We start from the raw sequence: 22,832 nt of genomic DNA, 5'->3' as shown, positions 1-22,832 counted from the left end.
CAGAGAGAGAGAGACAGAGAGAGAGAGAGACAGAGAGAGAGAGAGACAGAGAGAGAGAGAGACAGAGAGAGAGAGAGACAGAGAGAGAGAGAGAGACAGAGAGAGAGAGAGACAGAGAGAGAGACAGAGAGAGAGAGAGAGACAGAGAGAGAGACACAGAGAGAGAGAGAGAGAGATAGAGAGAGCGCACAATCAGGAGAAGCAGATGATCAACAGAACCACATGGTGGGGAAGCCTTTGCGGTTCCCCCCCTGGCTCAATTACTGACCTCGTACAACCGGGAAGCCACCATGCGCTGGCCAGTGCTGTTTGTTCCCTCCAGAGCCACCACCTGGTGAAAGCAGAGAGCAACGCAGTCAGATCCAACGCTCCGGCGTATGTGGCATAATTAACCGCAGGTTAACCACATCTCGAGGCATCATTCTTCTCCTCAACAATATCCAGGATGATGTAAATCAGGAGACAGCCACCAACATGGGATTACTGACGGCAGCCCAGAAATACCGGTGCCAAGTATCAGTGCTAAACAACCCGTGTGCGGTTTGAATCTTGGTGTTTTAATCATCACCGGGCTAACGCTTCTGCTAACACAGCGCTGTGGGTGTATTGACACCACATGGACTGCAGTGGCTCAGGGCAGCAGATCACCTGCACCCTCGTGAGCAATAGAAATGCTGGCTGATCCAGCGACGCCCACGACCCAGGAATGGGTTTAACAATATCAGCAGGAGGAATATCGAACAAGTACGTTAACTTTGTCCAGCGTAGGGCAGCACGGTGGCCTAGTGGCTAGCACAACCGCCTCACGGCGCTGAGGTCCCAAGTTCGATCCCGGCTCTGGGTCACTGTCCGTGTGGAGTTTGCACATTCTCCCCGTGTCTGCGTGGGTTTCGCCCCCACAACCCAAAAATGTGCAGAGTAGGTGGATTGGCCACGCTAAATTGCCCCTTAATTGGAAAAAATAATTGGCTAATCTAAATTTTAAAAAAAACTTTGTCCAGCGAAGTTCTTGATTAATGTGTAGGTTTATGGGGGGAGATGGTGGCATGGCGATGTGCCACGGGTTCGAACCCCACCACCCCAGCCAGTGGAACTTAAATTCAATGAATAAATCTGGAATTCAATGCTAGTCTCAGTAATGGTGACCATGAAGGGATCATCTGGAACTCATCTGGTTCCCTGCCCGGGGAAAAGGGAGTAATCCTTTAGCCCTGACAGATCCACTGTCAATACCCCACTCACCTGCCCGGGGAAGAGGGAGTGCTCCTTCAGCTCCGATAGATCCACCGTCAATTCCCCACTCACCTGCCCGGGGAAGAGGGAGTAATCCTTCAGCCCTGACAGATCCACCGTCAATACCCCACTCACCTGCCCGGGGAAGGAGTGCTCCTTCAGCCCTGACAGATCCACCGTCAATACCCCACTCACCTGCCCGGGGAAGAGGGAGTGCTCCTTCAGCCCTGACAGATCCACTGTCAATACCCCACTCACCTGCCCGGGGAAGAGGGAGTAATCCTTCAGCCCTGACAGATCCACCGTCAATACCCCACTCACCTGCCCGGGGAAGAGGAAGTGCTCCTTCAGCTCCGATAGATCCACCGTCAATACCCCACTCACCTGCCCGGGGAAGATGGAGTGCTCCTTCAGCCCTGACAGATCCACCGTCAATTCCCCACTCACCTGCCCGGGGAAGAGGGAGTAATCCTTCAGCCCTGACTGATCCACCGTCAATACCCCATTCACCTGCCCGGGGAAGAGGGAGTGCTCCTTCAGCTCCGATAGATCCACTGTCAATTCCCAACTCACCTGCCCGGGGAAGAGGGAGTAATCCTTCAGCTCCGACAGATCCACTGTCAATACCCCACTCATCTGCCCGGGGAAGAAGGAATAATCCTTCTGCCTTGACAGATCCACAGTCAATACCCCACTCACCTGCCCGGGGAAAAAGGAGTAATCCTTCAGCTCCGATAGATCTACCGGCACTTGCAATCCTGCAGAATGCTTCAGATCTCCCTGCAATATCACCGACTTTGCGTTTAGTTTTCCATTGCTGTCGCACGCAATCTGCCCCAGAAACGTGGCCGGCTCCTGCAATGAACCAAACGAAACGACTGATTAATAAGGGCAACAGGCAAAGCAAATGAACAAAAGTTCGGCCTTTTGGTTAATTCTGGTAGGTGGACAGCAAGCCAACACATCCAGTTCAGTTCCCTTTTCATCTCGTGCTCACCGACTGACGCTCTCTCCCTGGGTATCCTCGTTTTTAATTCCCTCTGCAGTCACGCCCTCTCCCCAGCTCTATAAACACCTACAACAGATACCGATGCACTCCTCTAACTCCACCCTCTTGTACATTCCCGATTCCTATCGCTCTGCCATTGGCGGCCGTGCCTTCAGCTGAATGGGGGGCCCTGAGCTACTCAGGTTTCCCCTTCTCCACCTTAAGATGTTACTTAAACCAACCTTTTTGACTGAGCCTTCGGTCGCTTGTCCCTAATGCCGCCCCCTACGCGGCTCAGGGTTATATTCCTTTTGCTAATGTCCCTGTCAAGCACCTGGGGACATTCTACTATCTTTAAGGCTTTAGATAAATGCTGGTTTTGGCTGCGATTTATACGCTTCTGAAGCAATCAAATACCTTCCAGTACCTCCCATCTCTGAGCGCCTCTTACTGGTCACTAACGAATCCTACAGAGTGCCGGGGAGGGAGCACCTCTTACTGGTGACTAACAAATCCTGCAGGGACTGATGGAGAGACAGCGCCTCTTACTGGTCACTAACGAATCCTGCAGGGACTGATGGAGAGACAGCGCCTCTTACTGGTCACTAACGAATCCTGCAGGGAGTGGGGGGGGGGGGCCCTCTTACTGGTGACTAATGAATCCTGCAGGGACTGGGAGAAAGGGAGCGCTTCCTACTGGTTGTAGGGGCTGGAGGAGGTGACAGAGATAGGGAGGGGTGGAGGGGCTGGAGGAGGTGACAGAGATAGGGAGGGTTGTAGGGGCTGGAGGAGGTTACAGAGATAGGGAGGGGTGTAGGGGCTGGAGGAGGTTACAGAGATAGGGAGGGGTGTAGGGGCTGGAGGAGGTTACAGAGATAGGGAGGGGTGTAGGGACTGGAGGGGGTTACAGAGATAGGGAGGGTTGTAGGGGTTGGAGGAGGTTACAGAGATAGGGAGGGTTGTAGGGGCTGGAGGTGGTTACAGAGATATGGAGGGTTGTAGGGGCTGGAGGGGGTTACAGAGATAGGGAGGGGTGTAGGGGCTGGAGGAGGTTACAGAGATAGGGAGGGTTGTAGGGGTTGGAGGAGGTTACAGAGATAGGGAGGGTTGTAGGGGCTGGAGGTGGTTACAGAGATATGGAGGGTTGTAGGAGGTTACAGAGATAGGAGGGTTGTAGGGGCTGGAGGTGGTTACAGAGATATGGAGGGTTGTAGGGGTTGGAGGAGGTTACAGAGATAGGGAGGGTTGTAGGGGCTGGAGGAGGTTACAGAGATAGGGAGTGGTGCAGGTGCTGGAGGAGGTTACACAGATAGGGAGGGTTGTAGGGACTGGAGGAGGTTACAGAGATAGGGAGGGGGTGTCGGGGCTGGAGGAGGTTACAGAGATAGGGAGGGTTGTCAGGGCTGGAGGAGGTTATAGAGATAGGGAGGGGGTGTCGGGGCTGGAGGAGGTTACAGAGATAGGGAGGGTTGTCAGGGCTGGAGGAGGTTATAGAGATAGGGAGGGGGTGTAGGTGCTGGAGGAGGTTACAGAGATAGGGAGGGTTGGAGGAGGTTATAGAGATAGGGAGGGGGTGTAGGGACTGGAGGAGGTTATAGAGATAAGGAGGGGGTGAAGGTGCTGGAGGAGGTTATAGAGATAGGGAGGGGGTGTAGGTGCTGGAGGAGGTTATAGAGATAAGGAGGGGGTGTAGGTGCTGGAGGAGGTTATAGAGATAGGGAGGGTTGTCGGGGCTGGAGGAGGTTATAGAGATAGGGAGGGGGTGTAGGTGCTGGAGGAGGTTATAGAGATAGGGAGGGGGTGTAGGTGCTGGAGGAGGTTATAGAGATAGGGAGGGTTGTCGGGGCTATTGTACCGGGACCCAGTGTAGATTATTGTGGAGATGGGTGAACAGGGTCTTAGTGCATGTTCAGATATCAATACGCAATAAGCCGAGCCCACTGCTCTGTGATCATGGCCGTTTTCGGCAAGGTCCAGGTGGTTCGGACAACAATAAGACTGCTGCTCACCTGAGCTGGCATTGCCACTGATCTGAAATCCTCCATTTTGTAATGATCCTTCAACACCTGAATCAGCTCCTCAATCCTGTCGTTTAGAACTGAAATGGATGAACGAACGGTGGGTTAGAACGATTCAATCCCGGATCAATTTCCCCACCCCACCCCCTCTTCCCCCAAAAGACTGAGGCATGGGGGTCTCCCACAACCCAACGCCCTCTCACAGGTCACCCCGGGCCAACGTGATAAAGGTCCGTCGGCTAAAGGTACATCCTGGGAGAACATCACAGCTGAGCCGGACACACGCTGGAAGCACAGTGTAACCAATGTAGGCGAGAAACCTGGCTGATTTCTCCCCATTTTCTGCCGTAACCCCACCAACTGGCTCAGTCTAATAACCTTTAATCCTCCCCACCCGAGGAAATAGTCTCTCTCTATCGACCCTATCGAACCCTTTAATCTTCTGAAACTCCTCCATTAGATCCCCCTCTATCCCCTACCCTCGAGGGTGTATAAACCTGGTTTGTGCGACCGGCCCTCGTAGGTTAACCCTTTCAGCCCTGGATAAGGTTATCCCACAATTCCACAGGCCGGTCAGAGCCCGAATGCTGCTTCAGGAGGATCACAAAGCTGCAGCCAAACGATAATTACCAGCTCGCACGTCGCGAAGCTTCTGGAACATGTACTTGAACCGTTTGGTGATGGAGTCCTCGGACGCCAGCAGCAGCTGAACGTTGGCATTCCTGCCACCCAGGCCTCGCCAGCTGCCTCCTCGCTCCGTGCCATAGGAGACGACAACGTCACCGCGGTTAACCCTGGTACTGTACTTCTGAGAGGGGGTGGCACTGCGGAGAGCAAGAGGGAAAATAACTCATTCAACCACCAAGCAGCCATTGCCGCAAAGGGTTTAAGGTTGGAAATTACAACCAGCAACAACTTGTATTTAGAAAGCAACATTAACATCCCCGCGGTGGGGGCGGCACGGTAGCATAGTGGTTAGCACTGCTGCCTCACAGCTCCAGGGTTCAATTCCCTGTTGGGTCACTGTCTGTGCGGAGTCTGCACGTTCTCCCCGTATCTGCGTGGGTTTCCTCCGGGTGCTCCGGTTTCCTCCCACAGTCCAAAGATGTGCAGGTTGGGTGGATTGGTTATGATCAATGTGTGGGGTTATGGCGGGGGTTTGGCCCTAGGTAGGGTGCTCCTTCAGAGAGTTGGTGCAGACTTGATGGGCCGAATGGCTACTTGCACAGTAGGGATTCTATGAAGGTGCCTCAGGCAGAATCTGACCCCGAGCCACGTAGTGATATTCGGGACAGAGAGAGAGAGACACAGACAGACAGAGAGAGAGAGACACAGACAGACAGAGAGAGAGAGACACAGACAGACAGAGAGAGAGAGACACAGACAGACAGAGAGAGAGAGACACAGACAGACAGAGAGAGAAAGACACAGACAGAAAGAGAGAGAGAGACACACAGACAGACAGAGAGAGAGACACACAGACAGACAGAGAGAGAGAGACACAGACAGACAGAGAGAGAGAGACACAGACAGACAGAGAGAGAGAGACACAGACAGACAGAGAGAGAGAGACACAGACAGAGAGGGAGCGGGACAGAGAGGGAGAGGGACAGAGAGGGAGAGGGACAGAGAGGGAGAGGGACAGAGAGGGAGAGGGACAGAGAGGGAGAGGGACAGAGAGGGAGAGGGACAGAGAGGGAGAGGGACAGAGAGACAGAGGGACAGAGAGACAGAGGGACAGAGAGACAGAGGGACAGAGAGACAGAGGGACAGAGAGACAGAGGGACAGAGAGGGAGAGGGACAGAGAGGGAGAGAGACAGAGAGGGAGAGAGAGACAGAGAGGGAGAGAGAGACAGAGAGGGAGAGAGAGACAGAGAGGGAGAGAGAGACAGAGAGGGAGAGAGAGACAGAGAGGGAGAGAGAGACAGAGAGGGAGAGAGAGACAGAGAGGGAGAGAGAGACAGAGAGGGAGAGAGAGACAGAGAGGGAGAGAGAGACAGAGAGGGAGAGAGACAGAGAGGGAGAGAGACAGAGAGGGAGAGAGACAGAGAGGGAGAGAGACAGAGAGGGAGAGAGACAGAGAGGGAGAGAGACAGAGAGGGAGAGAGACAGAGAGGGAGAGAGACAGAGAGGGAGAGAGACAGAGAGGGAGAGAGACAGAGAGGGAGAGAGACAGAGAGGGAGAGAGACAGAGAAGGAGAGAGACAGAGAGGGAGAGAGACAGAGAGGGAGAGAGAGACAGAGAGGGAGAGAGGGAGAGAGAGACGAAGGGGTTTGGGGAGGGAATTCCAGAGCTCAGCCCCCCCCCCCAGGCAGCTGAAGGCACGGACGCCAATGGTGGAGCGATGGGAATGGGGGATGCTCGAGAGGCCGGAATTGGAGGATGGCAGAGATCTCGGAGGGTGGAATGGAAGAAGCCATGTAAGGATTTGAAAACAAGGATGAGAATTTTGAAATCAAGGTGTTACTGGAGCAGGAGTCAGTTTATGTTAGCTAGCACAGGGCGAGTGAGTGAAAAGGATCTGCTACACATTTGGATATGGGCAGCACAGTTTTAAATGCGCTCTAACTTATCCAAACTTTACAAACAGACACTTAATGGGTTAGTGTATCAGCTGTAGCTCACTGAGTAACACTCTCATCACGGAGTCAGAGGTTGTGAGTTTAAATCCTCACTCCAGAGATTTGAGCTCCACAATCCAGCCCAACATTCCCCAAGAACAACACTGAGTGGTTGTTTTCTTATTCTCTCAATGGGATGTGGGATATGCTGCCTAAGCCTGCAGTTACCATCCCTCAGTGCCATTCAGAAGGAGGCAGTGAGATCTGCAAAACGACGGGAGAGAAACGGGAAGGTACAGGGCCGGAGCCTCACTGTTAACCAGCAGTGGGTTCAATAGCTTTGTCACAGGCTGTAACTCTCCCGGTGTGGTTGTGTTATTTCCAGGGTCACCCACTGTCCGTTACCTCGGAGAAAAGGAGGCCGGGGAGAAGAGGAGACGGGGGCTGCGGGAAACGGACACCTTCTTCGGCTGTGGCTGCTCTGGGGTAGTCAGCACTCGCTTCTGTGAACCCACCTATGGAGCAACCAAAAAAATCATTCAGTTGGAAACGTGAACTGGGAACAAGCAACCCACCAAATAGAGACAGCCCACCCCCCAAATACACACAGCCAACCCCCCAAATACACACAGCCCACCCCCCAAACCCACCAACTAGACACAGCTCACCCCACCCACCCCCCCAAACCCACCAACTAGACACAGCCCACCCCCCACCCCCCAAACCCACCAAATAGAGACAGCCCAGCCCCCCCCCCCCAAACTCACCAACTAGACACAGCTCACACCCCAGACCCTCCAAATAGACACAGCCCATTCCCAAACCCTCCACCAAATAGAGACAGCCCACCCCCCCAAACCCAACTAGACACAGCTCACCCCCCAGACCCTCCAGATACACACAGCCCAACCCCCCCAACTAGACACAGCTCACACCCCAGACCCTCCAAATAAACACACCCACCCCCAAACCCTCTGCCACACAGCCCACCCCCCAAACCCTCTGCCAAAGACACAGCCCCCACCCCCCAAACACACACAGCCCCCCCCCCCCCAAACACACACAGCCCACCCCCCAAACGCTCCATCACGCACACACACGGCCCACCCCCAAACCCTCCACTAAACACAGCCAGCAACCCCCACCCCCCCACCAAAACCATCCTGGGTACAATACCCTCACTCAATCCAGCAAACGCACCCCCCCCCCCCCCCCCCCCCCTTCCAATACAATCACTCGAAAACAGGCGAAACCTTCCCTCCCACCTCGGGCAGCTTCATTACATCCCAGGAAATAGTCATTCCCAAGACACCATTTCCCAGAGGGGCACTGAGCGGGAGCGGAATATTTCCCCGGGGGAGAAGGAACGGAACTCACCGAGGAAACAAACCTCATCGCTGGGGATCCCACCCGGCCTCTGCTCTGGGCCACCCCGCGGTGAGACACGCGGCAGCAATGGCAAAGGCTGGGTACAGGACTGGGGCTGCGCGGTGGAGGAAGGTTATCAGATCCAGAGCTGAGGGAGGGGGCAGGCGGAAAGTTTAACTGGGACCCCTCCAGAGGGACTGGGTCCTGGGTGTAAGATACCTTAGCCGGTGTGGTGTAGGAATCCAGAAGGTTCTCCTCCTCGGCTTCTGCTTGGACGCTGCCGAGAGTTAAAGGAAATGCACAGGCCGCACGTTAACCCTCCCCGTCCCAGCGATTGGTCCCAGAATTTACAGCACAGGAACGTACAGGATGAATACTCTGTGTGAGCCCTCACTCACTCACTGCCTGCAACAGAGACTGGGGGCATTGCGGAAGAGATTAACCTGCCCACACCCTCAACGTGTTCAAATAAACTCGCTGCGCTGTCCTCGAAGCAAACCCCCCGATATTGTGCGCACCGCTCGGAATCTGCTCCACCGGATTATCTGGCGGCACTCCCGCCTTCGACATTCCGAGTCTCGCTCCAGGACTGAGGGAATGCCGCAAAGTCGAAGGGGCCTGCCTTTCAGACCTTCAGGGCAGGTACTGATGAAAATCGCTTATTGCCGCGAGTGGGCTTCAAATGAAGTTACCGTGGAAAGCCCCTAGTCGCCACATTCCGGCGCCTGTTCGGGGAGGCCGGTACGGGAATTGAACCGTGCTGCTGGCCTGCTTTCAAAGCCAGCGATTTAGCCCAGTGTGCTAAACCAGCCCCTAAACCAGATCCTGCGGCTGCTCTCAGAGAGCTCGCCAGCTGTCCGGATCAACACCTATCCCCCAGCTCACAGCATGACCGGTCAGTTTATGGGATCCTGCTGACTGTGAATGGGTTATCAGGGTTGGAATACGGGACGGTTAATCAACACCAAACGTGTGTCACGCTTTAGTCCGAATCCTGCTGACTACGCACCTTCCTTTCATCCAGCAGAGGGCAGTAGAGCCGAGCTGCTGATTGGCTGTTGCGGGGAAAATGTGCATTGCGGTCACTGTATCTTGAAGGTGGTTTGTGGAGGAGCTGTTATCGTGCGGGGCACAGTGGTTGCTGAGTGAGTGCTTGCTGAGAAGGGGAGTACATTTTTAAAAAAAACTTACTGTTGAGAGTTTCTAGCTGAATCCGGTCGGAGTGAGGACAGAGTGACTGCTGGGTAAGTAGTAAAGATTTAAATTGTTTGTGCCGGCCCATAACAGCCAATTGCTGTTCTTGTGCGGGGCGCATTGGTTGCTGGTTAAGTGTTTTATATTTACCTGTATTTAAGTTGGGCGGTTCCTAAACCCATGACACTACACCTGTAGTGTCCCCCACCTTTCCACCCCCTTAACCTAAGGGGTAGAGTGAATAACAGGTAAGCTCTTTCTTTTTCTTTTTTTAATCTAGAGGGGATGGCAGGGAAGGCAGTGCAATGTTCCTCCTGCAGGATGTTTGAGGTGAGGGACGCCGTCAGTGTCCCTGCTGATTTCACCTGTGGGAAGTGCACCCAACTCCAGCTCCTCAGAAACCACGTTAGGGAACTGGAGCTGGAGCAGGATGAACTTCGGATCATTCGGGAGGCAGAGGTGGTCATAGATAGTAGCTTCAGGGATGTAGTTACTCCGAAGAATCAAGATAGATGGGTGCCGGTGAGAGGGGCTGGGAGGAAGCAGTCAGTACAGGGATCCTCTGTGGTCGTTCCCCTCAGTAACAAGTATACCGCTTTGGATACTGTTGAGGGGGAACGACCTACCAGGGGTAAGCCACGGTGAACGGATCTCCAGCACTGAGTCCATCCCTGTGGCTCAGAAGGGAAGGAGGGAGAGCAGGAGAGCAATAGTTATTGGGGACTTGATAGTTAGAGGGACAGATAGACGGTTCTGTGGCATTGAAAGAGACTCACGGATGGTATGTTGCCTCCCGGGTGCCAGGGTCCGTGACGTCTTGGACCGTGTTTTCAGAATCCTTAAGGGGGGGGGGGGGGGGGGGGGGAAGCAGTCACAAGTCGTGGTACACATCGGTACCAACGACATAGGTAAGAGAAGGGACGGGATGGTGTAGGAGGGAGGGTTTTCAGGTACGTGGATAATTGGAGCACATTCTGGGGAAGGTGGGCCTGTACGGACAGGACGATTTGCACCTGAACCAGAGGGGCACCAATATCCTGGGAGCGAAATTTGCTACGGCTCTTCCGGGTTGGGGGGGGGGGGGGGGGGGGGGGGGGGGTTAACACTAATTTGCCAGAGGGCTGGGAAAACGAGGAGCTGTAGTCCAGAAGCCAGTGTTGAGAGTAGTGAGGTACTGAGGAGGGTATCAAGGTTGCAGGAGGGTACCGGCAGACAGAAAGGTGGGTTGAAGTGTGTATACTTCAATACAAGGAGCATCCGGAATAAGGTAGGTGAACTTGGAGCGTGGATTGGTACTTGGAACTACGGTGTTGTGGCCATTACGGAGACATAGTTAGACCAGGGACAGGAATGGTTGTTAGATGTTCCGGGGTATAGATGTTTCAGTAAGAGTAGGGAAGGTGGTAAAAGAGGTGGAGGAGTAGCATTGTTAATCAAGGATAGTTTAACGGCTGCAGAAAGGCAGTTCGAAGGGGATCTGCCTACTGAGGTAATATGGGCCGAAGTTAGAAATAGGGAAGGAGCGGTCACGTTGTTAGGAGTTTTATCTAGGCCCCCAAATAGTAATAGAGATGTGGAGGAAAAATTGCAAAACAGATTATGGATAGGTGTGGAGGTCTCAGGGTAGTTGTCATGGGTGACTTTAACTTTCCAAATATTGATTAGAACCTCTATCGGTCAAGCAGTTCGGATGGGGCAGTTTTTGTACAGTGTGTGCAGGAGGGTTTCCTGACACAATATGTGGATAGGCCGACAAGAGTGGTGTGTGGGGGGGGCACATTGGATTTGGTACTGGGTAATGAACCGGGCCAAGTGTTAGATTTGTTTGTGGGAGAGCACTTTGGAAATAGTGACCACAATTCGGTGTCTTTCACTTTGCAATGGAGAGGGATAGAGCCATACGGCAGGGCAAGGTTTATAATTGGGGGAGGGGTAATTATGATGCGATTGGGCAAGAATTAGGGAGCATAAGATGGGAACAGAAACTGTCAGGGAAAGGCACAAATGAAAGGTGGAGCTTGTTCAAGGAACAAATACTGCGTGTCCTTGATAGGTATGTCCCTGTCAGGCAGGGAGGAAATGGCCGTGTGAGGGAACCATGGTTCACAAAAGAGGTTGGATGTCTTGTCAAGAGGAAAAAGGGAGAGTATGTAAGGATGAGAAAACAAGGTTCAGTTGGGTCGCTTGAGGGTTTCAAGGTAGCATGGAATGAGCTAAAAAAGGGCTTAGGAGAGGTAGGAGAGGGCATGAGAAGTCCTTGGCGGGTCTGGTCAAGGAAACCCCAAGGCTTTTTACTCGTGTGAGAAATAAAAGAATGACCAGGGTGAGGGTAGGGCCGGTCAAGGACAGTAGTGGGAACTTGTGCATGGAGTCAGAAAAAATAGGAAAGGCATTAAATGAATACTTTTCTTCAGTGTTCACCAAGGAGAGGGGCCATGTTTTTGAGGATGAGAGTGTGATACAGGCAGGTAGGCTGGAGGAGGTAGATGTTCTGAGGAAGGATGCATTACGGTAGCATGGTGGTTAGCATAAATGCTTCACAGCTCCAGGGTCCCAGGTTCGATTCCCGGCTGGGTCACTGTCTGTGCGGAGTCTGCACGTCCTCCCCGTGTGTGCGTGGGTTTCCTCCGGGTGCTCCGGTTTCCTCCCACAGTCCAAAGATGTGCGGGGTTAGGTGGATTGGCCATGCTAAATTGCCCGTAGTGTCCTAAAAAGTAAGGTTAGGGGGGGGTTGTTGGGTTACGGGCGGATACATAGGTTTGAGTAGGGTGATCATTGCTCGGCACAACATCGAGGGCCAAAGGGCCTGTTCTGTGCTGTACTGTTCTATATCTATTAGCAATTTTGAAAAACCTGAGGGTCGACAAGTTCCCTGGGACAGATGGGATATATCCAAGGATTCTTTGAGAGGCAAAGGATGAGATTGCAGAGCCTTTGGCTTTGATCTTTGGGTCCTCACTGTCCACGGGGGTAGTGCCAGAGGACTGGAGAGTGGCGAATGTTGTTCCTCTGTGCAAGAAAGGGAATAGGAATGACCCTGGTAATTATAGGCCAGTTAGTCTTACTTCGGTGGTGGGTAAGTTCATGGAAAAGGTCCTGAAGGATAGGATTTATGACCATTTGGAAAGATGCAGCTTAATCCGGGATAGTTAACACGGATTCGTGAAGGGTAAATCTTGCCTCACAAATTTGATTGAATTCTTTGAGGAGGTAACTAAGTGTGTAGATGAAGGTAGGGCAGTTGATGTTGTTTACATGGATTTTAGTAAGGCATTTGATAAGGTTCCCCATGGTCGGCTCATGAAGAAAGTAAGGAGGTGTGGGATAGAGGGAAATTTGGGCAATTGGATAAGTAACTGCCTATCACATAAAAGACAGAGGGTGGTGGTGAATGGAAAATTTTCAGACTGGAGACCAGTTATCAGCGGTGTACCACAGGGATCAGCGCTGGGTCCTCTGCTATTTGTGATTATTATCAATGACTTGGAGGAGGGGGCTGAAGGGTGGGTCAGTAAATTTACTGATGTCACCAAGATTGGTGGAGTAGTGGATGAGGTGGAGGGCTGTTGTAGGCTTCAAAGAGACATTGATAGGATGCAGAGCTGGGCCGAAAAATGGCAGATGGAGTTTAACCCTGATAAGTGCGAGGTGATTCATTTTGGTAGAAAAAAGTTAAATGCAGATTACAGGGTCAACGGCAGGGTTCTGAGGAATGTGGAGGAACAGAGAGATCTTGGGGTTCATGTCCACAGATCTCTGAAGGTTGCCACTCTACTGGATAGAGCCGTGAAGAAGGCTTATAGTGTGTTAGAGTTTATTAACAGGGGGCTTGAGTTTAAGAGCCGCGGGGTTATGCTGCAACTGTACATGACCCTAGTGAGACCACATTTGGAGTATTGTGTGCAGTTCTGGTCACCTCACTATAGGAAGGATGTGGAAGCATTGGACAGCGGTGCAAAGGAGATTTACCAGGATGCTGCCTGGTTTGCAGGATAGGTCTTATGAGGAAAGGTTGAGGGAGCGAGGGCTTTTCTCTTTGGAGCGGAGGAGGATGATAGATGACTTAATAGAGGTTTATAAGATGATGAGGGGGATAGATAGAGTGGACGTTCAGAGACTATTTCCTCGGGTGGATGTAGCTGTTACAAGGGGGCATAACTAGAAGGTTCAGGGTAGGAGATATAGGAGGGATATCCGACGTAGGTTCTTTACTCAGAGAGTGGTTAGGGTGTGGAATGGACTGCCTGCTGTGATAGTGGAATCAGACACTCGAGGAACTTTCAAGCGGTTATCTTTCACTGGGCTAAATCGCTGGCTTTCAAAGCAGACCAAGCAGGCCAGCAGCACGGTTCGATTCCCATACCAGCCTCCCCGGACAGGCGCCGGAATGTGGCGACTAGGGGCTTTTCACAGTAACTTCACTGAAGCCTACTCGTGACAATAAGCAATTTTTTTTTTTTTAATTGGATAGGGACATGGAGCACACCAGAATGACAGGGAATGGGAAAGCTTGATCTTGGTTTCGGACAAGGTTCGGCACAACATTGAGGGCCGAAGGGCCTGTTCTGTGCTGTACTGTTCTATGTTCTACAACTAATAATAATAATGTCATTGATACACATCTCAGAAAATCAAGGGTCCCGACACTGGGCCCCTGGGGAACTCCATTACGGGCCCCTGGGGAACTCCATTACGGGCCCCTGGGGAACTCCATTACGGGCCCCTGGGGAACTCCATTACGGGCCCCTGGGGAACTCCATTACGGGCCCCTGGGGAACTCCATTACGGGCCCCTGGGGAACTCCATTACGGGCCCCTGGGGAACTCCATTACGGGCCCCTGGGGAACTCTATAAACCTTCCCCCAGCTTAAAAAATATCTGCTAACCGTTACTCCCTGTTCACTGTCCCTCAGCCAATTCCGTATCCACCTTGCCACAGTCCCTTTTATCCCAGGAGCTATAGCTTTTCTCACACAGCCTGTTGTGTGGCACTGTATCGAATGCCTTTTGGAAGTCTATGTGCACCGCATCAACAGCATTACCCTCATCGACACTCTCCGTTACCATTTCAAACAACGCGAAGTTACTTAAACATGAATTTCCCTTTCCTTAATCAACCTGCATTTATCCAGTTCTAGAAGCTTCCCCACCACTGAAGTCAAGAAAGGAGTTATATAAAGTTATTCCAATCACTGTCCGCCCCCGAGATGGTCTCCCGAGAGCACTGCACACATTTTGTGTTTGTTTGAAAGGATACAGCTCTTCAAGAGTGTTCAGGTCGTGCATGGCTGGCCGGTTGTTCTGCCTGGCTGTTGCCGGGCGAGTCTTATTGGTTCTTTTGCTAAGGATCTGCCAAAAGAAAACATTTCTAGGGTGAGGTGGAGGCAGATTTGAGAATAATACCCAGCTGGCTGTCTTAATGGATGAAATTCCAAGCAAACATAGAACGTTACAGCGCAGTACAGGCCCTTCGGCCCTCGATGTTGCGGCGACCTGTGAAACCTCTCTAACGCCCATCTACACTATTCCCTTATCGTCCATATGCCAACTTACTTCGATTCACTGTTAACCACTCTGGAGATGGTGATCTGTGACCTGTGAGGGCCTTTGGGACACTATTCAGGAGCGTTTATACAACGACTATAACAACGACGACGCCCGGTTAAGGGAACAAACGTGCAGATTTAAGCTCACGCTGACCACGTGGTTCAAAGTTCATGGAGAGCAACCTCATCTCTATGCCCCGACGTATCTCCCAAGGCAATCATTGCCGAGCGGTCAGTGCTCCGACATCCACACCACGAGGCTGCACAAGTGAACATGAAACTGGCACAGCCGTAAATATGGAGGTGGGGGGGGGGGCACTGTGGTTAGCACTGCTGCCTCACAGCGCCGAGGACCCGGGTTCAATCCCAGCCCCGGGTCACAGTCCAAGTGGAGTTTGCACATTATCTGCAAGGGTATCGCCCCACAACCCAAAGATGTGAAGTGCAGGTGGATTGGCCACGCTAAATTGCCTCTTAATTTGGAAAAAATTATTGGGTACTTCAAATTTCAAAAAACAACAAATTGCTTCCAATGCAGGCAGTTCATTGTCCGTGGGAGCGAGTCCCACATTCGCCCCACTCCCTGTGGAGCGAGTCCCACATTCTCCCCACTCCCCGTGGGAGCGAGTCCCACATTCTCCTCCACTCCCTGTGGGAGCGAGTCCCACATTCTCCCCACTCCCCGTGGGAGCGAGTCCCACACTCTCCTCCACTCCCCGTGGGAGTGAGTCCCACATTCTCCCCACTCCCCATTGGAGCGAGTCCCACATTCTCCCCACTCCCCGTGGGAGCGAGTCCCACACTCTCCTCCACTCCCCGTGGGAGCGAGCCCCACATTCTCCCCACTCCCTATGGGAGCGAGTCCCACATTCTCCCCACACCCCGTGGGAGCGAGTCCCACATTCTCCCCACTCCCTGTGGGAGCGAGTCACACATTCTCCCCACACCCGTGGGAGCGAGTCCCACATTCTCCCCACTCCCTGTGGGAGCGAGTCCCACATTCTCCCCACTCCCCGTGGGAGCGAGTCCCACATTCTCCCCACTCCCCGTTGGAGCGAGTCCCACATTCTCCCCACTCCCCGTGGGAGCGAGTCCCACATTCTCCCCACTCCCTATGGGAGCGAGTCCCACATTCTCCCCACACCCCGTGGGAGCGAGTCCCACATTCTCCCCACTCCCTATGGGAGCGAGTCCCACATTCTCTCCACTCCCCGTGGGAGCGAGTCCCACTTTCTCCCCATGGGAGCGAGTCCCACATTCTCCCCACTCCCCGTGGGAGCGAGTCCCACATTCTCCCCACTCCCCGTGGGAGCGAGTCCCACATTCTCCCCACTCCCCGGGGGAGCGAGTCCCACATTCTCCCCCACTCCCCATGGGAGCGAGTCCCACATTCTCCCCACTCCCCGCGTGGAGCGAGTCCCACATTCTCCCCAGGTTAAATAAACTTCTCCTGAAATCCTGACTGGATTTATTAGTCACCATCTTATTTTGATGGGATCCTAGTTCTGTTCAAAGTGGGGGAGAATGTCGACCCTATCGATACCCCCTTCATCATTTTGAAGACCTCGGTCAGGGTCACATAGAATCCCAAAAGTACCATTCGGCCCATTGAGACAGTACAGACCCTCTGAAAGAACATCCGAACCAGGCTTCCACCCTATCCATGCAACCCCTTCCAACCCGCACATCTTTGGACACTAAAGACAATTTATCATGGTCAATTCACCTAACCTGCACATCTTTGGACAGTGGCAGGAAACCGGAGCACCCGGAGGAAACCCACGCAGACTCCGCACAGTCACCCGAGGCTGAAATTGAACCCGGTTCCCTGGCTCGCTGATGCAGCAGTGCTAACCACTGTGCTGCCCCATCATCCTTCTCTTTTGAGCGAGCAGAGGCCTGGCCTCTTCAACCTTTCCTTTTTTGTTTTTTTTTTTTAATTTTAGAGTACCCAATTCATTTTTTCCAATTAAGGGGCAATTTAGCGTGGCCAATCCACCTACACTGCACATCTTTGGGTTGTGGGGGTGAAACCCATGCAAACTCCACACGGACAGTGACCCAGAGCCGGGATCGAACCTGGGACCTCGGCACCGTGAGGCTTCAGGGCGAACCCACTGTGCCACCGTGCTGCCCCCCCGTGAGGCAGCAGTGCTAACCACTGCACCACCGTGCTGCCCCTCTTCAACCTTTGCTGATCATTACAACCTCTCAGTTATGGTAAATCTTATTTGCCCTCTCTCCAGTGCTTCTCTGTTCACAGAGCTCCGGGTGTGAGACTTTCCTAACACATTACCTCATGTTCAAAAATCTCCACATTGTCCGTATTCAGGCCAATGCCACCTCGTGTAGTGCTGAATGCAAACCACTCGTTCACAATGACTTCTTCCTTCAAACGATAGGCTATGCAGTGCTCCAACACTACAAAAAAAAAGTACAGGCTGTTTTAAACACAGGAACAGCACAACAGCTTCGGCAAAGTCCCCCAACCCCATCTCCCCTCCAGACAAATGGTAGAGCGCCCAGTAACCACCTTCAACCCCACAAACACAGCTATTCAACCATACAGACCTCACCACCGAGGCCAGGCCCCCTCGCCCAACAAACGGGGACAGGGAACCTGTTCAAAGCCGGGGAGTGCCGCACTGTCAGAGGGTCAGTACTGAGGGAGTGCTGCACTGTCAGACAGTCAGTACTGAGGGAGCGCCGCACTGTCAGAGGGTCAGTACTGAGGGAGTGCCGCACTGTCAGAGGGTTAGTACTGAGGGAGTGCTGCACTGTCAGAGGGTCAGTACTGAGGGAGTGCCGCACTGTCAGAGGGTCAGTACTGAGGGAGTGCCGCACTGTCAGAGGGTCAGTACTGAGGAGTGCCGCACTGTCAGAGGGTCAGTACTGAGGGAGTGCCGCACTGTCAGAGGGTCTCAGTACTGAGGGAGTGCCGCTCTGTGGAAAGTGCCGTATTTTAGGATGAGATCGGGGCTCCATCTGCCCTCTTTTTAAAAAATAAATTTAGAGTACCCAATTCCTTTTTCCAATTACAGGGCAATTTTAGCGTGGACAATCCATCTACACTGCACATCTTTGGGTTGTGGGGGTGAAACCCACGCAGACACGGGGAGAATGTGCAAACTCCACACGGACAGTGATCCAGAGCCGGGATCGAACCTGGGACCTCGGCGCCGTGAGGCTGCAGTGCGAACCCACTGCGCCACCGTGCTGCCCTCTTGAGAGTGTGTCAGAGATTCCACGGCCACCATTGGAAGATGAGTTGCGCGGTGGGTTCCTGCCGGTGTCCTGGGCCAATGTTTATCCCTCAATAAAACATTACTGAAAACAGGTGATCTGGGCCTAATCACATTGCTGTGTGTGGGATCATGCTGTGCTTTCATCCAATGCTCTTCACGATCCAGTCCTGACGTAGCTGCTGGAATGATGTAGGCGCTATATAAATGTTATGTCTATATGGAGATTAATGAATGAGGTGGGGGCAGGAATTTAAAATCCCTCCCTCCCCTAAACACACCGACTCCCTGTACCAGGGTCAGTGAGTTTGTCACTGAGTTAACAGTCAGTGAGTTAATGGTTAAATGTCACTGAGTAACAGTCTGGTTAATGAGTTACAGTGTAGTCAATGGGTTTGCAGTCCGGTTGATGTGTTACAATCTAGGTAATGGGCTAACTATCTGGTCTCATTAATGAGTTACAGTCTAGTTAGTGGTTAACAGTCTGATTAATGAAAAAACTCTCATTAATGAGTTAGTCTATTTAATGGTTAACAGTCTAGTTAATGGTTAACAATCTAGTTAATGATTTACAGTCCAGTTAATGAGAAATCTGTCTGGTTAATGAGTTATGTGTCTGGTTGATGAGTTATGTGTCTGGTTGATGAGTTATGTGTCTGGTTAATGAGTTATGTGTCTGGTTAATGAGTTATGTGTCTGGTTGATGAGTTATCTGTCTGGTTGATGAGTTATGTGTCTGGTTAATGAGTTATCTGTCTGGTTGATGAGTTATGTGTCTGGTTAATGAGTTATCTGTCTGGTTGATGAGTTATGTGTCTGGTTAATGAGTTATCTGTCTGGTTGATGAGTTATGTGTCTGGTTAATGCGTTATCTGTCTGGTTAATGTCTTCCCGGGACTCACGTTTCTCCAGGACACTCTCATCCTCAACAACCAGGTCAAACGTTTCCAGCTCGGAGACGATATTCTCCACACTCGCCGGCATCTCCCAGCCAGATCCCCTCAGGGAGCTGCTCCCTCAACTCACTGCTCCCGCAACTCACTCTGGTCCCTCAACTCACTCTGGTCCCTCAACTCACTCTGAACCCTCCACTCACTCTGAACCCTCCACTCACTCTGCTCCTCCACTCACTCTGCTCCCTCCACTCACTGATCCCTCAATCACTCTGAACCCTCCACTCACTCTGAACCCTCCTCACTGATCCCTCAATCACTCTGAACCCTCCACTCACTGATCCCTCCACTCACTCTGAACCCTCCACTCACTGATCCCTCAATCACTCTGAACCCTCCACTCACTGATCCCTCAATCACTCTGAACCCTCCACTCACTGATCCCTCCACTCACTCTGATCCCTCCACTCACTCTGAACCCTCCACTCACTCTGATCCCTCCACTCACTCTGATCCCTCCACTCACTCTGAACCCTCCACTCACTGATCCCTCAATCACTCTGACTCTCAACCTGCCGCCCGCTGAGGACGGGCCGAAGATCCAATTCTCCCGCGCCAGCAACCTCCCTCCCACCGGCCACTCCTCCTATAGTCCGGCGGCCATCGCGCCGCTGGTCCTCCTATAGTCCGACGGTCATCGCGCCGCTGGTCCTCCGACCAGCCCGCTCCGAGTGCATCTGGTCCTCCAAGAGACCGGCGTCCATCGCGCCGTTGGGCCTCCGACCAGCCCGCTCCGAGCGCCCCTACCGGCCGGGAGGAGCAGCGACAGCCTGACCATCAATTCAGAGAGAATGCCCACAGTGCAGGAGGCCATCCGGCCCCTCCAGTCCGTACCCGCCCCTGGAATGAGCAACCCACTTCATTGTTTTCAAAGGTCTCAATGCAAACTCCCAAGAGATTAATGAAGAACTTTGATTCCAACAGTGACCAATAGAAACTTTGACAACCAATAAAAAAGTTAAATGGATTGATCCTGTTAAATTGTCCCTTGGTGTCCAAAGATGTGGGGGTAGGGTGGATTGGCCATGTTAAATTGTCCCTTAGTGTCGAAAGATGTACAGGTTGGGTGGGGTTCCGGGGATGGGGCGGGGGTCTTTCGGAGGGTGGGTGCGGACTTGATGGGCTGAATGGCCTCCTGCACTGTATGGATTCCTCTCATAACCTCATGAGCTAATTGAGTGAATGAGGGGCTGAATGGCCTCTTCCTATATCCAATAATTCACTGACAGTCTCCATGATACTGGCGAGTAAGGTGTGACGCCCCAATATCTTCCCTCATTATTGTAACCGTACATTGTAACTGTCCGACTCAGTTCTGGGTCGAACATCATCCATTGCAGCAGTCCCTCGACAGCTGGCACGGATGAATCGGGCTGACCCGAGGTCGACTGATGTGATTTTTTTTCCCCTCCGCTGGGATCTCGCCCCCCCCATCTGCTCATCTCCTTTGTCCTCTGCCTTTTCCTCACCCTGGTCCTGACTGCTTGTCCCCAGGCACCCCGGCGAGAAATTCCCAAGCATGGAATCGAATCCCGGTCAGCTTGACATCTCACTTGCACACGTCCATGTGCGGCAGGCGAACTATTGCAATGGAGAACTAAAAACTGTTTCAGGTAAGGGGCCGGAGGTTTGGGGGGGGGGGGGGGGGAATGTGAGAAAAGGCTTTTTCACCCAGAGTGTGGCTGGAGTCCAGAACCTGCTGCCTGAAAGGTTAGTGGAGGGGGGGAACAATCACAACATTTAACAAGTATTAGGTCAGCATTTGAAATGCCAGAGCAGACAAGGATTTGAATCAAGTGCTGGAAAGTGGGATTACAATAGATAGGTGCTTGATGGCCAGCATAGATCCGATGGACCGAAGAGCCTCTCTCTGCGCTGTAAAATTCAACGACTCTATGGGTATCTACCCTAAAACTCCAGCCAGAATCCCTGTACCCTCTTGTTTGGCTTGCACTGCCCCAGCTGCCAGATGTCCCCATGGCACAGATACTTCCACTCTCACTGAGCCAGATGGCTGTGTGTTTAAGTCTCAGAGTCAGAGTCGTTCAGATGAGATGGTGAACTGTCCTCACGTGGATGTAGCAGTTATCATTTTTTTTTTAAATTTAGAGTATCCAATTATTTTTTCCAATTAAGGGGCAATTTAGCGTGGCCAATCCACTTACTCTGCACATTTTTGGGTTGTGAGGGCGGAACCCACGCAGACACGGGGAGAATGTGCAAACTCCACACGGACAGTGACCCAGAGCCGGGATCGAACCTGGGACCTCAGCGCTGTGAGGCAGCTGTGCTAACGACTAGGCCACCATGCTGCCCTATGTCCCTCAGAATAAACATCATTGAAAAAGCTGATTATCAGATTGCTGTTCCTGGGATCCTGCTGTGCACAAATTGGCTGCCACTCTTCCTCCAGTGACTACTACACTTCAAACTGGACACCATTGGCTGCAAAGACCCGGTCTTGAGGTGGTGGAAGGTGCCGGCGAAATGGAAGACCCTGCTTTCCCGGCTGCCTGCAGTGCACCCTTACCAAACACGGACAGGTGGTGGGAATCCGGAAACCCGGAGATACGGGATGTGACTAAAAAACCCGTCACCGAGGGGTGTGGGGGGGTGGACAGAGAACGCAGACTCCAAGCATGGAATAGTCGTCCCCACTTACACCCGGAAAACATCATGGCCATGAGAGCCAGAGCATTGTCCGCAAGAGGACTGGGAGGTTGCAATTAGTAAGAACATAAGAACATAAGAACTAGGAGCAGGAGTAGGCCATCTGGCCCCTCGAGCCTGCTCCGCCATTCAATTAGATCATGGCTGATCTTTTGTGGACTCAGCTCCACTTTCCGGCCCGAACACCATAACCCTTAATCCCTTTATTCTTCAAAAAACTATCTATCTTTACCTTAAAAACATGTAATGAAGGAGCCTCAACTGCTTCACTGGGCAAGGAATTCCATAGATTCACAACCCTTTGGGTGAAGAAGTTCCTCCTAAACTCAGTCCTAAATCTACTTCCCCTTATTTTGAGGCTATGCCCCCTAGTGTATAATGAGGTCCTCATACACTCCCTATATCCCTCCGACTTTGCTCCACAGAAACCTATCCTTTGCAACTGAGTTCTGTCTGCTCCTTGACCGTAGCACGGTAGCATAGTGGTTAGCACAATTGCTTCACAGCTCCAGGGTCCCAGGTTCGATTCCCGGCTTGGGTCACTGTCTGTGTGGAGTCTACACGTTCTCCCCGTGTCTGCGTGGGTTTCCTCCGGGTGCTCCGGTTTCCTCCCACAGTCCAAAGATGTGCAGGTTAGGTGGATTGGCCGTGCTAAATTGCCCTTAGGGTCCAAATTGCCCTTAGTGTTGGGTGGGGTTACTGGGTTACGGGGATAGGGTGGAGGTGTTGACCTTGGGTAGAGTGCTCTTTCCAAGAGCCGGTGCAGACTCGATGGGCCGAATGGCCTCCTTCTGCACTGTAAATTCTATACGTATCTCCCTCTCAACTGATGCCGAGTAGTGGCAGCATGGTGAAAGCAGTGGGTTAGCATTGCGGCCTCACGGCGCCGAGGTCCCAGGTTCGATCCCGGCTCTGGGTCACTGTCCGTGTGGAGTTTGCACATTCTCCCTGTGTCTGCGTGGGTTTCAACCCCACAACCCAAAGATGTGCAGGGTAGGTGGATTGGCCACGCTAAATTACCCCTTAATTGGAAACAATGAATTGGGTGCTCTAAATT

General features: G+C 52.5%; 1 protein-coding gene across 2 annotated transcripts; it reads right to left on the bottom strand.

Annotated features, from left to right (window-relative positions):
* Positions 1 to 241: 241 nt before the first annotated feature.
* On the bottom strand, positions 242 to 19,750 carry pola2 (polymerase (DNA directed), alpha 2). Of its 2 annotated transcripts, none has more exons than XM_038787521.1 (9): positions 19,605 to 19,750; positions 17,207 to 17,331; positions 14,622 to 14,713; positions 8,390 to 8,447; positions 7,208 to 7,317; positions 4,870 to 5,063; positions 4,231 to 4,319; positions 1,933 to 2,088; positions 242 to 331 (listed from the first exon to the last, which is right to left on the bottom strand). In XM_038787521.1, coding segments are annotated over exons 1-9 (900 nt in total). In that variant the 5' UTR covers positions 19,606 to 19,750; the 3' UTR covers positions 242 to 256. The 2 variants fall into 2 exon arrangements, with proteins under 2 accessions (XP_038643449.1, XP_038643448.1); XM_038787520.1 differs by lacking the exon at positions 19,605 to 19,750 and adding an exon at positions 19,055 to 19,540.
* Positions 19,751 to 22,832: the final 3,082 nt, after the last annotated feature.

The sequence above is a fragment of the Scyliorhinus canicula genome, chromosome 31 (assembly GCF_902713615.1).
Source record: "Scyliorhinus canicula chromosome 31, sScyCan1.1, whole genome shotgun sequence".
NCBI classification, from domain to species: Eukaryota; Metazoa; Chordata; class Chondrichthyes; order Carcharhiniformes; family Scyliorhinidae; genus Scyliorhinus; species Scyliorhinus canicula.
The sequence above is the reverse complement of the archived record's forward strand: the minus strand, read 5'-3'. Positions and strand labels throughout refer to the sequence as shown.

Bases quoted from the DNA above. Each gene is read 5' to 3' on its own strand.
- pola2 (XM_038787520.1), bottom strand. From the start codon at position 19,136: ATGCCGGCGAGTGTGGAGAATATCGTCTCCGAGCTGGAAACGTTTGAC. The intron at 17,332-19,054 runs GTGAGTCCCGGG...TTTTTTTTGTAG, and splicing joins TGAGAGTGTCCTGGAGAAAC to TGTTGGAGCACTGCATAGCC. The intron at 7,318-8,389 runs GTATCTTACACC...GTTGCTCCATAG, and splicing joins CCTACACCACACCGGCTAAG to GTGGGTTCACAGAAGCGAGT.